Below are 16564 nucleotides of genomic sequence, written 5' to 3'. Positions count from 1 at the left end.
ATATGCAATTTTCTTCTGCTTTCATTGAAAAAGTCATTATAGGATTCAACAAACACGTTTTTTTCAAATCAAGACCATGCATAAGGTCCAAAATGTTCATGAACAGTTTACTTTGGTATGTCCTAAATAGGCATTTTTTGCAAAAAGCGCTGGAATGATAAGAGGTTAATTCTTGTAAATTCTCAAATCTCAGTCTTAAATATACATAGTTAATATTTTGTGGTGTTTTGTTGGACATGACAACATTTATCTAAGCAGTAAGACAGTGTAAAGGGCCCTTTCTACTTTAAACAACAGATTTATTACATAATTACATAACTATAAAATATAATCAGTGTTAAAGTATGAGCTTTGCCTTGAACACAATTAAATTTAATTTCATTGGCTAATAAGAAAGGACATTCATGCTTGAGTCACAGTCACTATACGTAAAAGTGTACTAAACACAAGCACAAGTTAGTTGTGTACTATGAAACTCCTATCTCGTATAACATGCAAAATTTTGGATTCACAATCACTTTAAAGCAGTGAACTTTGAATCATTAGATTATTATACATTCTGAAACAAGCACATCTTTAACATCTGTTTCAATATAAAATGTATAAAAAACCATTCATAAGAGCAACTGTTAATTATGGGTGCACACAAGCATTTCAGCTCATTTCTTTAGCCAACAGATAGACAGTACAAACTGAGTTTTATATATATATATATAAAAAGACAAAAGCAAATCCTAACCTGCCAAAGGCCACAATCATAAAACCAACAGAAACAAGAGCCCACACACCCAAGTCCAACACAAAACATCTGTCTCTTTGTGTCCTAGAAAATTATTTATCGATTAGCCATCTGCTGGCAGACATGACGGAAACCGACAATATGGGACGCACTTGGGAATCAATAGACAGATAGAGTGGACATGTTTTTCGTGACCAGACACTGACAAACCATTTGCAAAAGATTCTGGACTCAAATCTGTCAAAAACCGATGCTGGGCTGCTATTTTCCATGAAGCAGTTTAAACAATTATGTTTTTCGACTTAGGCTAAAAAATACTCAAAATTATCATTTTGATCAATTTCCACAATGTGTTCAAATTACAACAAACCAAACATACAATGCTATTCAAGTTACACTGATGTACGGTAATGGGGAAATACAGCAAATCTTTGAATATTACATAAGTTGGACTCATGGGGAGCCGAGTTATTTGCCTATTTTTGGTCAGACCAAATATCCACATTTCTGTCAATATATTTTGGCCACTGACTAATGGTTCGATAACTAAGATGGAAAATAAATGTGCCGTCGTCAACCCATTCGATCATATTTCGTGCTAGTGATGGAAAAGACTGAGGTGGAAACAGAGCGACACAGATGCAGCTAATATGGTCATAATAAAAAAATGGTAATGGTTCACGGGGAAGAACGAAGGAGGAGAACGAGTCCTTTCCTCTGAACATTCATCTTAAGGAGCATCCGTTTCGGATGACAGCAACACAGCTGGTCAGCTGCCAGTTGGATTTCAGAACTATGGACACACAGTCCAAATGCTAATTTCTTGGGATGTTAAAAATCATGGTGCCAAACCGTGAGTCAGAAGAACCCTAACTTGGTTTCCCTTTTCCTCTGTTGAGCTGTCTCATATTTTCGAGCCGTCTATTATGAATCTAACAGTGTTAACTAAGTGAATGAAGCAATACATGCAATAATCAAACATCTACTTCAAGGCTGAATAATGCATAATGGAAATGAATACCAATCTGCCTCTTGACTGACACTGCGATCGTGCTGTATTTATGCTGCTGACAATAAACCCCTCAGAACATAATATGAGGTCTAGTTAGGACTCACGCCTGAGCTGAAAATTTCTACTCCAGTGACAAAAATATCGACCTAAAATGAAGCGGTCTCTGTATTTGGAAAGTAAAACATTTCCCTGGCTTGCTCTCAAGGCTTCTGGCTGCCATGGCAACAATGTTGGTCTCTGAATGACTCATCTTTTCAGTGTCTATCACACAACAGGAGCTGTAAGCACTCCAGCCTCTCCACTGCAGGAGGAAAGAAGCGTCTTTGCAGGCTACTATCTTTTTTAGCACCTGAAAAAAGCTGGACGCAGAAATTTCAATCCGTGGTGTAGATAATAGACACGGAGATAAACCAGGAATCGTGTTGATTCGAGTTCTGACGGCGGATAACGAGACGCCGCAATAATTTTGCACTGTTACGTAACATAATCTCAACAAATTAACACCTTAACGTGGAGTATGGTTGGACAGCTAGGCTTTGTAACGACGGACTCATGGTACCGTATATAAATCTTGACTCATACAACCAAGTGCTACTAGTCAACAGATGGACAATCAGTGAGTGCAAACAAGCTTGAAAAACCATGGGTAGTGTTGCAAACATCCTCAAGGTAGGGTACTAACATAGGCAGACATAGGGATGGGTTATTTATGGATCCCTATTTATAAATGTGGGGAAAATTGCCCTTACAAATGGAGGAGAATTAATTCCGTTGTAATGCGGTTTTATGCACAAGAATAAGGGCGTAAGTGGACAATGAGTCTGTCAAGTACGCGCACCTTAAAATATCTTTCTGAAGAGAGAGTGTTTATAGTTGTGTAGCCTGAGAACATTGAATCCTCAGCATAACTCAGAATATTATGTAATATATCCAGCGTAAGGAAACATCCTCTACACAGGAAACTGTCTGCGTGAGCTTTGAATTAGTATTTTCCGAAAGAAAGGTGCGTAAGGTGCATAAATGATGATCGTTCACAAAGGGTTTGACCCCAAGAGGATTTGGATCGATTTGTGGGGAGACTCGAGACACCACAGATTTCTCTGCAAAATAAAGCTCTGAAGCAATATTGTTATTCTTATTATTATTCTACATAGAAACTGGGTGCATTTCGATGCATTTATAATCAAGTCTGTGCAATTTCACAGTTAACTAATTGGTCCCCAAGTGTCTGAGTCATGTTGGAAAGAACTACAATGTTGGTTAACCTTCGCTTTAATGTACATTTATTGGCCAAGAGTAAACATCATTATTATAGTCATTAGTGCTTCAGTAACTGCTGCTATTACAACTGCTAAGGCTTCGAAATCTTGTATTACACAGTGGCAACACTGCGTTTGTTTGTGTTGTTTTTTTAATGTGCCACTTTAATTATCATACATTTGTCTCAAACTGTTACCTGTTCCCATTAGTACAATGTGTAGCTGCTCTTTTCTACTAATTCAATGTGACCCAATGGTACAAAAATCCATTAACCTGTACGTGACAGACTTTAACACACAAGCTTTTCAGCTCTGACGACAACACTTCTGCAAGTTCTGATTAGAAATTAAAAAGCAGATTGTAAATTTTCTTTCAAAAAATATTTCTAACAATATTACTGTCAGCAGAATCAACCGAATCAGAAAAATAGAGTTTTACCCATCATCCCCCAACTGATGGTGGCCACCATGATGCAGCACAAATCTCCCTCAAGCTTTCAGTGGAAGAAAGTGGGATAATTTGCCTGTCACTTTTTAGCCCTGTCAAGACAATTAGCTGCCGTGCTGTTTCAAGTCAGTTTGGAGCATTGTTGTGGTTCAATGCTCCGGCCTGGGAAAAATCACACTGAGCGTTTCAGATTCCTGCTGAGTGGTGAGTACTTCTCCTCACTATCTGTGCTCTGTTTGCATGCTACAATTGTTAGCAATGAATCCCTTTCAGCGAATGCAGCCACTAATTGTGACAGACTTTGTTTTCGACACTTGATGAGTTGCAACATGTTGAAAAGTTCCTCCTACTTGACCCAACAAGTCTTTTCTTACTTCAACTCTCTGCTCTTCGCTTTAACATCAACACTTTTGTTAAGCAGTTGAGGCTTGTCTGAGCTATAAACTTTACAAATGATCAACTTAAACTACTGCTGGTGCTGGTGTTACTAGATCTCAGATACTGTAAATAATTCCATCACCGTGTTTCATGCCAGTTACCAATGAAAGGTGTACGCTGCACTTCCCCAAGTCAATTTGTGAACAAAATCTTAAAGTACACACAGGAATGTACGCACAGTTGTTAGCAGGCTCAGCAAGATTAGACTTCACCGCAGGCTAAAGGAATACAAAATGTCAGGGGCGAGCTGAGATTTTCACATCTAAACAGTTTTTTCCAAAGACAAACTATAAAAATAGGTTGAAGCACCTGAATTTAAATACGTGGAGAAGGAACATGTGCAAAACACTGCAAAGGGGTCGTATTAAACGTAGGAATGTTAGTGTTACATTTGACAGGCAAGTCATAACTCTGCAAGGCCACCGCCTCACTTTGCTTGTCCCTACCTAAAACACACAGCTGTGCATCTACTAACAACAAACTCTGCAAGGCTCGATACTGGCCACCCATATTATCCTGTCCACGGTGTTACATTACGCTTGATGCATTTTTACTGCACAATCCTACAGTCCACACGTACCACATCAGGACAGGCGGGAAAAAAAAGACTAACAAAAAAAAAATGATATCCAACGCGGACTCTCACTTTCTCTTTGCTGCTTTCAGTGTTGTCGAAATAAACTGTACAAGTCTTTCCAGTATCTGGCTTGGACAAGTACGATTTCGATAGAGTGTGGGAATGAATGAGGAATAACTAAAGCATGCTTCATTAAGTGTTCCAGCAGCCAGCTCCCTCTGGCACTTGCTATATCGCTCTGCATGTTAGCACTGGAAATTGCTTTAAAACATCACAATTTATAAAAACTTGCCAAGTTGCAGAGAGAAGACGCTCACCGAGCCGTTCTTAAGCTTCTTCCAAGCTTTCTTTACTATAAACAGACTCTACCAGCATCAACAGGCCGACAAAACACAAGCGCCTCATTCTGACCGGGTCTTATGGTATGGACAATGTAGTAGAGACTTTCACCATTTAATGAAAAATTATATAAAAACGTGGTAATAAAACTGTACATACATTGTATCATGTACGGACAATAATAGTTATTTCATACAAATACTGAATACCACAACGTTCATGAAGCTATGTTTTAGTGCTTTGGTGTTACATTACAACGCACTCCTTTTTGCTAGCGTAGCTAATGAAATGTTAAGTGAGCGTGTAGTGGATGCATCCTGAAAAAACAAAAAACAAAAAACAAAACATGTAGATGCTAAGGTCCCTCTTAACCCCTTTTTGACATCCGTAGATGTGCCTGTGCATGTTAGATCAGCTCTGCCTGCTGGTGAGAGGCTGATTTGGGCTTTTGTGAAACACCTGGATGTAAAAAAAGGAAAAAGATAAAGACAACTGATCAGTATAACTAAGGCACCTTAGTTAGCTTTTCAGATTTCTCGGTGCTAAACTCTTCAAGCTGATTCCCTCTCGAAAGACTGAAGACTGTTACACCATCACCACTGCACTAGTGGACTTGTTCTGCGCGATTTAAGCAATCTGTTTGCACAGTAGCATGTAACAAATATTGCACTAGCTTAGTAAGATTAGGGAGCCGCTGCTTATTATTCATCCACTACTCACTAGTTATAATTCTTGTTTATTTCTCTACTTATATTGCTCAACTCACCTGTAACTATTGTCCATATAAAAATAATCTGTATCACAAGGCTCATACATTGCATTGCATGCATTTCATTGCTGTGTACCTGCACATGTGCAATGACACTAAAGTTGAATCTACTCTAATCTCTGGAGGAAATTTTAGGGGAGGGGGGGGGGGACAAAAACAGGTTTATACATGGGAGATCTGCACAAAATAAGCATCGCCTTTAATTGTGTTAACCAGGTCATAGGCGTCATCCCTTAGTGTGTAATTTGCAGAGGATCAGACAGTGCATACACAACTCAATGGTCATGACTATTTTAAGATGCGGACCCCCACCCACCCCCCCCACCACCACCTCCTCTTCGCCCCCTTCACGTACCTTTGAGCTGCGGCAAAGGAGAAAGCTCCACCGGAGCTCCCTGCGTGCGGTACTGAGAGGAGCCTTGGGATTTTCGCTGCTTCTGCGCCTTCCTCACGGACTTCCTCGTAAAGCCGTCCACTTTCTCGGATGCAGAGATGGCCGACATTTTGATGCACGGACTGACTTCACGCGAGCTTATTTTTTTATTGTATTCCCCCGGGTCGAGTTAAAGGTTTTTTTTTTTTCCTCTTTCACATCGGCTCCAAAATTATGGAGCAAAAAAAAAAAAAAAAAAAAACTGCCAGAGCTTGAAGAAGCCCGTCTTGTGTTATTCTGTATGATCCAACATGGTCGGTGGGGTTTTTTCAGGGTTTAGTGCAAAGGATGCATCGTTGGAGCACTCAGAAGAGATGCGGGAACAATCTTCAAAACAACAACAACAGCAACAACAACAACAAAAAAAAACTAAAGCCCGCACTACAAGTCACAAAGCATAAGAAATATACAAGTTTCTAAATGTCTGAAGCGTTTAACTGCTTCATCGTGTTTGCAAAACGTCTACCTGTTGCAAAAACCTCTGAAGGACATGGTCATTGAAAAAAGTTGAACACACAACAGCAGCAGCAGCAGCAACGGAACAGTGGAGCTAGGCTGACAGCTAACCAGCTAGCATGCTAACATTAGCAACCGTTAACGTAAGCTACTACAACAACATGCACCGCTGCTCGGGATTTTAAGAGAAAAAGTTACAAAAGAGGACCGAACCGCGTAAATCCCTGCAGTTCTTTGTTTAAAACATCGAGTCTACGTCTCCGAGCACCGGGGTTTTTTTTTTTTTTTTTTCCAATCCTTGTCGGACTTCCGCTGATATTCAGAAAAACTATCCGCAACCGCTCGACGACTCGTGTAAAAAAAAAGTTAACCGCGTCTGCACGAAGAGCGAACCCGGTTTGAGCTACATGTCCTCGCTGAGTACACTCCGACGGCTTCGAGGCCTCTAATAAAAAATGGCAGAGTATTCTTAACTACAACAGTTTTAGTGGATGTCGTGCAGCGCAGGCGGCCGTAAACACTCCCAAACACAGCCGCTCCGTCTCTGTCTGTCTCCGTGTCTACTCTGACTGTGCGGGAGCGCTGTTGGGCGGGGCCGCCTTTGATTGACGTCCCGCGCAAGCCAATCGCGGAAGGCTGGAAACTTTTTAAGCCAATCGCGTTGCGCCGGAGGCGGGGCCTGGACATGTGACATGTGAAAACAAATACCAGGTGACGCTGTACGGTGAATTATGAGCAGGATGAGGTATTTATGATCAGGGAGTCAAAGTGTCCTCAGCATCTAATCATGTCTTACCACAGCTCGTGTGTTAAACTGCCATTGCACTTCTAATATACACTGATCGGGCATAACATTATGACCACCTAGCCTAATATAATATCGTGTAGGTCTGCTTTGTGCCTCCTAATCACTTGTGACACATCAGAGAATGGACATGGGCCTTCGGAGGGTTGCCTGTGGTGTCTGGCAACAAAATGTTGTTCAAAAGGGGGTCCTAGGGGTTCACAGGAGGGGCCTCTGTGGATCATCTCACTTGATACTTGATCAGTTTGAGATCTGGTGAATTTGGAGGCCAGGTCGACACCTTGTGTTGTTCCTAAAGCGTTTTTGTGTGTGTGACCTGTGTCAGGCTGCATCGTACTGGGGATGGGCGCTGCCGTCAAGGAGTGTCACCGCTGTGGCACTCCTATTCTTCTAAGCAACGTCCACATGAATGAATTCAAAACGTTTCCCAGCACAACATTTGAATTGACACGAGACGTTCAATGTCATTTACCTGCCCTGTCTGTGGTTTTAATGTTACGGCTGATCAGTGTTTAGTCATCCAACAAAATCAATATCGGCACGCATTTACAATACAGAACAAATCTGGGGCAGCAAATAATCATAAATACCACAACCTTTGACCTGCACAGATTGCTTTCACCTATTGTTCAGGTTGGCAGCGATCCAATTGCACAAATAAACTGGGTTGCAAAAGGCAGAGGGAGCACAGCAAGTGCAATTCTGCAACGCAAAATGAGGCATTTTTAAAACACAAATAAATCACAACTAACTGTACACTCAGCCAAGGCAGTAAAATGACTGGTGAAATCTAAAACGAGTCCAGTTTGCTTTAGGCTTAGATTCATAATGAGCTGGATAACTGCAGATTTTCACAAACTTCTCACAAAACGTTCCGGCTAATGACGGTGCATGAATGGACCTTGAAGAAAATGAGGCTTATTTTTAGGCATTTCCTAAAAATAAGCCTTCCACTCTTTGAATCTCTCAGTATAATTCTTACTCTGTGTGCACCTACAAGTGAAGATATGTCAAACAGGAGGAAAACACTGCAACGTACACTGAAAAGTATTTTACATTTAATAAAAATCTTGACCACAGCAAATTTCTGTCAGTTAAATACAAACAAACCAAGCAAGTTATTTTGTACATATAAACAACGTAAGTAAGAAAAAAAAACTGTATGTGTAAGACTGATAGAAAACATCAAACCCACATACATGAAAACTTCTTTATATATTTTAATGAAGTTCATAAAATGCCTCGATAGTTGTTTTTTTTTTAGTAGACTTTAAAATATCCACATCTGTGAACAAATATTTTTCTCTGCACTGGAGGATTAATACCTAGTTAACCTCCTCTTAAATAAGGAACTCTTGCATATATAGCAACTCTTAAACGTGTCGCAACTGAGTAAAATGAAAGATTTACTCTGGAATGTGCAATTGAATTTCTCTGCAATAGTGTAGAAGGTGACTGTATTTATATATATATATGTATGGAAAAAAAAAAAAAAGAAGAAGCCACTGTCAAAAACGCACCATTACATCTTCATAATGACTGTTGCCATTCTGCGTGTGGCCCAGAGTCATTGATCAATGTTTCTATCGGCTTACTGTCTTGGGTCCGACTTAAAAACAGCCTCAATAAAAAAACAAAAAAAAACAAACAATAAATCTCAAACAGAGCATTTGTGTCGCTCACTCCAAAGGCCTTCTTGTGAAATACATGGAGATTTTCTTCATGCTTTGTGGTGAGCGGATGGTCTGGAAAACAAACAAAACAAACGGTCAACAGCAGTAATCACTTTATTAAAAGGTGGTGAATAACAATGGTGGGGGGAAAAAAAACAAAACAATAAAAACCTGGGTGTTGTGTACTTACTGGTGAAGCCGGCGTCTTGCCTTCCTGCTTCTTTGAGCCGCTGGGGCTCCTGGGAGCACTCGGGCCTCCTTGACCTTTCCTCATCTTTTGGCTCATGGCTGACAACCAGTTCGTGGCTCTGGGGGAGTGGTTCTCCTTGTCGCTCTGCCTTGACGGCGCTTGTTTATCGTCCTCGGCGCGATGCGGGCTCTCCGGGGCAGCAGGGCGGCAGATCTCAGGCAGGGCTCGGCTCCTCTTACCCGCGGGGTAGAGTTCGGCGACGCAGTCGCACCCCTCCGCGCCGTCGCAGCCGGCGGACGAAACGTCGCCCGTCTCCAGCCTCCTCTTGGCCCGCCGCTCCGCGGGCGGGGTGCCCGTCGCCGCCGGGCTCTGGGGGCAGGGGCTCAGGACCCGGCGGACGGGAGCGGGAGAGCCGTGACCCGGGGACAACCACTGTTTGATAGAGGACGGCGTTCTCTGGCGGACAGCCGGCTCCTTGGCGTGGATGGGCGATGTGGTGCTGGAAGGAAGGGGCAGGGCGGCGCCGCTAGGGGCGCAGGCGGCGAGCCGGGGAGAAGACAGGCCGCCGAGGCTCTCCGTCCTCTGGGTCTTGGCAGGGGTGGTCTCCGCTCTGACCGCAGGTCCTTAATAGAAGCACCATTAGGTCAAATGTGACGCCACAAGCCGTTTGACATTTGGCATTCGAGGGCTGATTTATGACACCAATTTAAAACGTTACATAATAGGTGAACTACTTACTTGAGGGAGACACGGGACGTGCCCAGCCTACCAAGTTGGCCTCCCCCACCGACGACTGGACTCCGTCGGCCTCTCTGTGAAGCCGCCAGATCCTCACAGTGTGGTCGTCAGAACAGGAAGCAATCTGACAGCGGAGCAGAAGTGATTATCATTAACGCGGCTCAACGGGGGAAATCCACACAGTACAGGAAGCCAGAATTATCAAGATTGTGCGTGACTTTTGTCCAATAATTATTCCACGCATACCTTGGTGAAATCTGTTGGACACCACGCAACAGACGTCACTTCCTCGCTGTGACCTTGGAGCGTCATGGGAGGACTCTGAGGATCGGATATCTTAAAAAACAAACAAATAAATTTATAAAAAAATGTGGATCAAGCTAAAACACACCACAACTCTGCAAACAATTAAGACAAGGACACGCTCAAGTACCTTCCAGATGTAGGTGTGGTTGTCACTGGAGCCGCTGGCCAAGAACTGGTCGTCCGGGCTGATGGAGGACTTGACGTAAAACGAGGAGTTCTGGTGGCCACTGAAAACTGACACTGTGGAAGAAAGCGTGCAATTATTAGGACGCAACGTAATTTCAAGGGACACTCAACACCAAAACCCCCCCTTACCCTCTGCAAAAATATTGTGACTCGTTTCAACACGGTGTTAAAATAAGCCCCATAATTACTGCTATTAAGGACCTCAATTTAAATTCATTAGAGTGAGATCGTACATGCGCACACACACATTACAGCTGCTTCCTTTTGCATCAACTTTATTCACTGCCTCCATTATGAGAGTTTAAGCCCAGGGCTTTAGCGCCACCTAGTGATAAATTAGAGATAAATAAGAGCAGCTGTGCTCCTTGTTGTGTGTCTGTGTCTTATGGGCATTTTCCACTGTTTGTTCAAGCTCTACACCTGTGAATTCTGCTTAAACTCTGGAACAGGCAGCTGAAAGGATCAGGATCTTACTTTGCACAATGCATCACATCAAGTATTTAACCCCTCGTTTTTATCTTTACCCGTCCGTGGATATATATTTTTATTGTGTACAGATGCCAAAGAAGATTGTACATGTGCATATAGATCCATGCATGACACCTGTTGTGCATATGCAGATTACTGTATATTCTGTCTGTGTATTCTATTGATGCTGTGTCATCTTAAATTCCTCTCATGCTGCCAGAGTGTGGAGCTCATTTACCCGGGGAGGTTTTTATTCCGCAGACGTTGAACATGTAGATGCTGTCGTCCGTGCAGTTGCACATGACGTTAGACCGCGACGAGTCCAGCACGAGCCCAGAATAACCTGGAACAGAAACCGAAAAACGACGTTTTCAGCTCATTTTGTACATCCTGACTGAACACAGCTGAATCCGTCGTAGGAGATGTAAGAGAACTAACCGAGCCGCGTCCGCATGCAGGAACCCGGGTACGGGTACGTCTGCAGGGGCACGGGATCAGGACGGCTCGCGGTGTAGTTCTTCCTCAGATCCCACATCTTGATTACTCTAATATTTGGAGAAAAAAAATCTTATTGTAACATTTTAAACAGTGATGAGTTGAATGTTTTCTTTTTTTTTTTTCCCTTACCCATCAACGGCCCCCGAAGAGATGAGGGTGTGCTGATCCCGAAACAACACCACTGTGACACTCTGCTGGGTATCCTGCAAGAAAAATCGAACACTCAGACATCAGCCCTGATCAACCTGCACCATCCTCATTTTCATCCAGCAGGTTCTGTCGTCAAGGAGACTCACCACACTGGGAGCCATGCCGCGCATGCTGCTCCGTCTCTTCTTGGTTTTAGAGGGGGGGTTGGTCTCGGCTTTGTTGTGCGCGCCACAGATCTGTTTCACCGGTTTGTAGAAGCCATCTGAGAGGAAGATTGAAACATAACGATTAATAAATCTATAGCCAACGTGACAGTAATACAGAAAATAAAAGAAAATCTCATTTCTAATAGATACATACCTTTTTTGCTGCACCTGATATCCCAGACCATAATGTTTCCATCTCTGGCTCCGGTGCAGAAAACAGCTGTTTAAAGGAAAACAAATAATGAACAAGATGTACATCATGATATATATGTATATATAGATCCATGTGTTTTCGCGACTTTAACGACAACAACATAAAGTTTTCTCCTGAAAAAGAGACGTTGCAGAACGAATCCTGCACCAAAGAACTGGGTCCGTATGAAGCGCACCTTTTTCCTGGGGTGTGAACGCGACAGACTTGAGGCTGCAGAGGTGGCCCTTGAAGCTTCCCAACACCTCCCCGGTCTTCACATCCCACAGCCTGGCCATCTGGTCGCCCGCGGCGGTCACCTGACGGTATCAAGAAAAGAAATTAAGAAAGAGCCTCAAAATAACCTTCACACGCAGCTATAAATAAAATAAAACCCTTATAATAAATGCGTTTCAGTGAAAGTGCTTCATTTTCTGCAGATTGGCATGACACTGTACTCACCAGCTGAGGCTCCCCTGGTACCCAGGCGATGTCAAAGACGGCATTTTCGTGAGCCAGCCACTCTGCAAAGTTCAAACTCAATCAGCCACTGATTACTGCCTACTAATGAAAACCGCACACAATGAAGTCTCCCATAATTACCCTTCAGGAGGGGGCTGTTGCGGCTCTCTGTGTTATAGATCCTAACGATGCCTTCTTCATTAGCTGCTGCCAGGACGTCCTGTTGGCCTCCAGCTGGAAAGAGGGACATTTCGGTGAGTAAGGTAATAGACGATGTCAGATTATGTTCTGAACACAGAGTATAATGATATACACGTATAAATTACCAGAGGAGAAAGCCAATCCAAATGGGGGCACAGTGTCACCCAGGTTCCCGTAGGAGATGTGCTCGTCATGGCGGACGCACTTGTAGCCTTCCAGCAGAGAGCTGAGAGGATACCTGGACCACGGGTCTGCAGGGAGAGCTGGGTACAAACACGAATAGAGACATGTTTAGTCAGTCAGACTCTGGGTTGAAATTAGTCTCAAACCCAGGACGTGCGTGATTAAACTATGATGTACCGAGTTACATATCTACTTGTTATTCTACATCTATTCTGGCTCACTGATGAATTAATTTAACAATTTAACGATTGAGGCGTGTCCTCGACTGTGTTGGCGAGACAAATATTACAGATTCTGTGTCTAAATAGTCAGATACCATGACATAAAATCTGAAAAAGAAAAAAAAACACCTCCCTGTTAGGATACCGCTAAAGTAAGCTATATAATGAACCGTGTTTTAAATATTAGTCTGGCTGTCTTTTGCTTTATTTTTCTGTACGATAAGTCCGAGGATGATGCTTGATCCTTTTTTATTTTGTTTTTCTCAAGTGCAGTATCCATATTGCAATTGTCAGTGTTGATAAGAGATCCATAATGTATATTCAACCTGGTGACAACTGCATTTATTCTGTACCTGTGATATATTCATTTTTCTCTTACCTTAATCTACTTTAGGGATTTTTAACAAACCGCTTTGTTTCCAGTGAGATCACTGCACACAATAACTAAAGTTAGATCTGCTGTGTCTGCTGCGTAAATTGTGCACGGCCCCCCCTCGCTCTCTGTTTGGAGACAGTGTCGATCCAACTGCTTTCTAATAACAGAGTCACATAAAACTATTAGACTTTCTACACTCATCTGATTTCTAGACTGTATGTTAGATACGAACGAGACTTGGTTGCTTCTGCTGTGTGCGTTATGGATGTCAACTTTGGTGGGATTAGGCCCAGTTCAAACCTGGAAGCTAATATTAACTTAAGCTAACATGGAAGAAATAAACTATACTGTCATGGTAACATAAATAAAACCAATCCAACGATTCACACTTTTGCTTTTATAGTCCAAATATAAAACATTAAAGTTGGGTTATATCACCCCTGATCGTGGCCTAGCTTAAATCAACCAGTAGCCGAGCAGATAATACAGTAAACCACAGAAAACAAACTACTCCGAGACTCGTGCGTGGCTGCAAAACACTCAAACGCATCGCTTTCTCACCATTCTGCCTCCGTCTGCCCAATCTTCTGTCAACAACTGAGCGGAAAAGCATCGCTAGACTCCAGCAGAAGACGATCTGGAACAAATCTTTGCTTATAACGCCGAGAAGTTTCGCTGGATCCCCCTCCTCTTTTTGTCCGCCGAGTCGCTGCTGCTGCTGCTGGTTCCCGCGAACAGACCGTCCGAGCAGAGACCGAATCTCGCGCTAAACTGACGCAACGCGCTCCCATTGGTTGAGGCGGCCCACTTCCTGGTTGGGCCACTTCCGCTTCCTTTGTGCCTCGCCGCTGTTTTGCTGGGACAGTTATTTGCCGCAAAAACCCACAGAAGGAGCCGCCTCTTGCACGAAAGTGGCCGCCTACAATTTCAACCCAAACAAATTCATGCTTCATACGTCAAATCCTGTTTCATGCCTGTTCACTTTACGTCGAAACTGCGTCAGAAACGTGATAATGCAACACCATGCTCATTTTGATGTTAAACTATGTTTTAGTTTGTTTTAATCTTTGTTTGATTTTATATTTCTATGCTCTTGTACCTCGACATCATTGCAAAATATTTTCAAGACTTAAATAAATAAATTATTATTATTAAAAATATTCCAATTAATGAAAAAATATATCAATTATTATTAAAATTATACTGAAGTGCTTCTGTTATTTAGTCACAGCCTCCAAAATTTAAAAAAGTTAAATCTCTCTTTTATTTTAATACTAATCTTCTAATATTTAATACAGCGCTGTTAGAAGGCATTAGTATTTACTGGCATACATACCTTTTAAAAAGGTGCATAATATAAATATTGTTAAAAGGAAGAGTACTTACTAGCTGTTTTAACATTTCAGTAATACTAACAATGATTTAATTGTAAGTGCATAATAGTGCCTTGGTTTCCACTATAAATATTGTAGTTCAGTACTTAATTAATCAGTTTAATTACATTACATGGATCTACTTGGTTTGAGTTGTGGCAACATAATTGGGTGGAAATCCTGACCACAATTTAATTGAGTTTATCCCATGAGTTATTTTATTTATTTATTGTAGGTGTAGTGTTCCTATTGAACCTGCAAGTGGGAGTATTTACATTATATAAATGAAATGGGTGAAATGGAACAAAACTAAAAGCAAACTGAGAGCATTTAGTGCATGCAACATATTACACCAGTAACGTTATAATATGACATTGTTGCAGTTCATAGTTGTTTTAAATACTGAATGAGTTTGGGACAACTTATTTATACCTACTCACATACATTTAGATTTATTTATATATATTGATATCCATACTTGGACAACAGGGTAGTGTGGTGGTGCCTCACAGCAAGAAGGTTCCAGCTTGAAATCCAGGTTGATAGGGACTTTCTGTGTAGAGTTTGCATGTTCTTACCAGGTACTCCTGCTTCCTCCCACCGTCCAAAGACATGCTTGTTAGGTTCACTGGTGATTCTGAATTGGCCACAGGTGCGTATGTTAGCGTGAATGCTTGTTTTTCTCCATGCATTAGCCCTGCAATAGACTGGAGACCTGTCCAGGTATGTACCCTGCCTCTTGGCCAATGATAGCTGGGATGGGCTACAGGAAACAAAGTTTCTAAATAATTCCCACAAGTTAGTGTCAGGTTGGCCAATTCACATGCTATAAGCGCAACTACGGTCCAACAAAGCCTGTGCAAAGATTAGCATTGATCAGAGAGATAGTACAGTGCTTCAGCAGGGGGTTCATTCAGAGTTAATGTCCTTGACTGGAGATAACTGACTGTAAAGGTGGTAAGACCTCATATCAGGATTACAGTAATCACAACTGGAGTTCAGTGTTCATGGTTCCACCGTATTCGAAGTGTACTGCCAGCTTTGATAATATCTGCATTCACATGACATGAAGGCATTTGTTACACAACTTATTTTCTAGTCACCACTTACCTTTATAATCAGGAGAGAGATTGGAGATTGCCAAGGCTAACAGCACTGAAGCATCACTCTTTACGCAGCTTTCTCATTTGTGAATACATGTGCATTTATTTAAATGAGGGGGAAAGAAACTCAAACAAGGCTCGACATCACATGTATATACTCCTCCAATATCACACATAAAAAATGACATATACCGTCTTCATAGACTTCACATTGATCTCAGAGTTGCTTCCATTCAGGTTCGCAGATTGGTCGGACTCTGTTCATGAGAACAAGAGCTATGTCAAGGTCATTAATTCTAATGAAAAAGATAGCGTCAAGATAATCTTTGTAGTTCATGGTTGCTCCATATACAATTAAATGATTAGCAGGAGTGGCATGATTGTTGATTGCATGTTGTTTTCCAAGGAATCCAGTTACCATAACAAAGATGTATATTGCGTGTTAAATTAATAGTTTAATATTTTCTTTTTATGAAGTTGACCTGTCTCGTTTTGCACGTCAAGCTGCTCACAAATTGTTCTCCCACAGACAAATAAAGATTTCTAAGTCTGAATCTGAAAAATTCATACAGAGCCCATATAACCCAAATAAAACATCACAATGCAGTGCCACTGTATACCTGAATATGTGTTCATTACTTATGTCATTGTGTTATATAGGTGTCAGGCTAACTGTTTACCTCTGTTTACAGTCTTTGTGCTAAGCTAACCAGGTACCGATACTTTCCAGGTTCCTCCTGGAAAGGAGGCTGAGACACAAACCAA

General features: G+C 41.9%; 2 protein-coding genes across 3 annotated transcripts in view; both read right to left on the bottom strand.

Annotated features, from left to right (window-relative positions):
• The window catches only part of ppp2r5a (protein phosphatase 2, regulatory subunit B', alpha isoform), a 41342-nt gene extending 34300 nt beyond the window's left edge, over positions 1–7042 (bottom strand). For both annotated transcript variants that reach the window (XM_047573701.1, XM_047573702.1), the window contains exon 1: positions 5937–7042. In XM_047573701.1, the coding sequence (XP_047429657.1) occupies positions 5937–6084 (148 nt within the window). In that variant the 5' untranslated portion in view covers positions 6085–7042. The remainder of the gene's footprint in view (positions 1–5936) is intronic.
• A 1269-nt stretch (positions 7043–8311) lies between these two features.
• On the bottom strand, positions 8312–14157 carry dtl (denticleless E3 ubiquitin protein ligase homolog (Drosophila)). The gene is made up of 15 exons (XM_047573906.1): positions 13885–14157; positions 12669–12806; positions 12484–12576; positions 12343–12404; positions 12080–12200; positions 11845–11910; positions 11631–11746; positions 11464–11537; positions 11275–11381; positions 11075–11179; positions 10310–10422; positions 10123–10212; positions 9877–10000; positions 9139–9761; positions 8312–9020 (listed from the first exon to the last, which is right to left on the bottom strand). Exons 1-15 carry the CDS (start codon positions 13934–13936, stop codon positions 8955–8957), a joined length of 1950 nt encoding a protein of 649 aa, XP_047429862.1. The 5' UTR covers positions 13937–14157; the 3' UTR covers positions 8312–8954.
• Positions 14158–16564: the final 2407 nt, after the last annotated feature.

Source organism: Mugil cephalus, chromosome 21, assembly GCF_022458985.1.
Source record: "Mugil cephalus isolate CIBA_MC_2020 chromosome 21, CIBA_Mcephalus_1.1, whole genome shotgun sequence".
NCBI lineage: Eukaryota > Metazoa > Chordata > Actinopteri > Mugiliformes > Mugilidae > Mugil > Mugil cephalus.
Note: the sequence above shows the minus strand (reverse complement) of the source record. Positions and strands in the feature narration are given on the sequence as shown.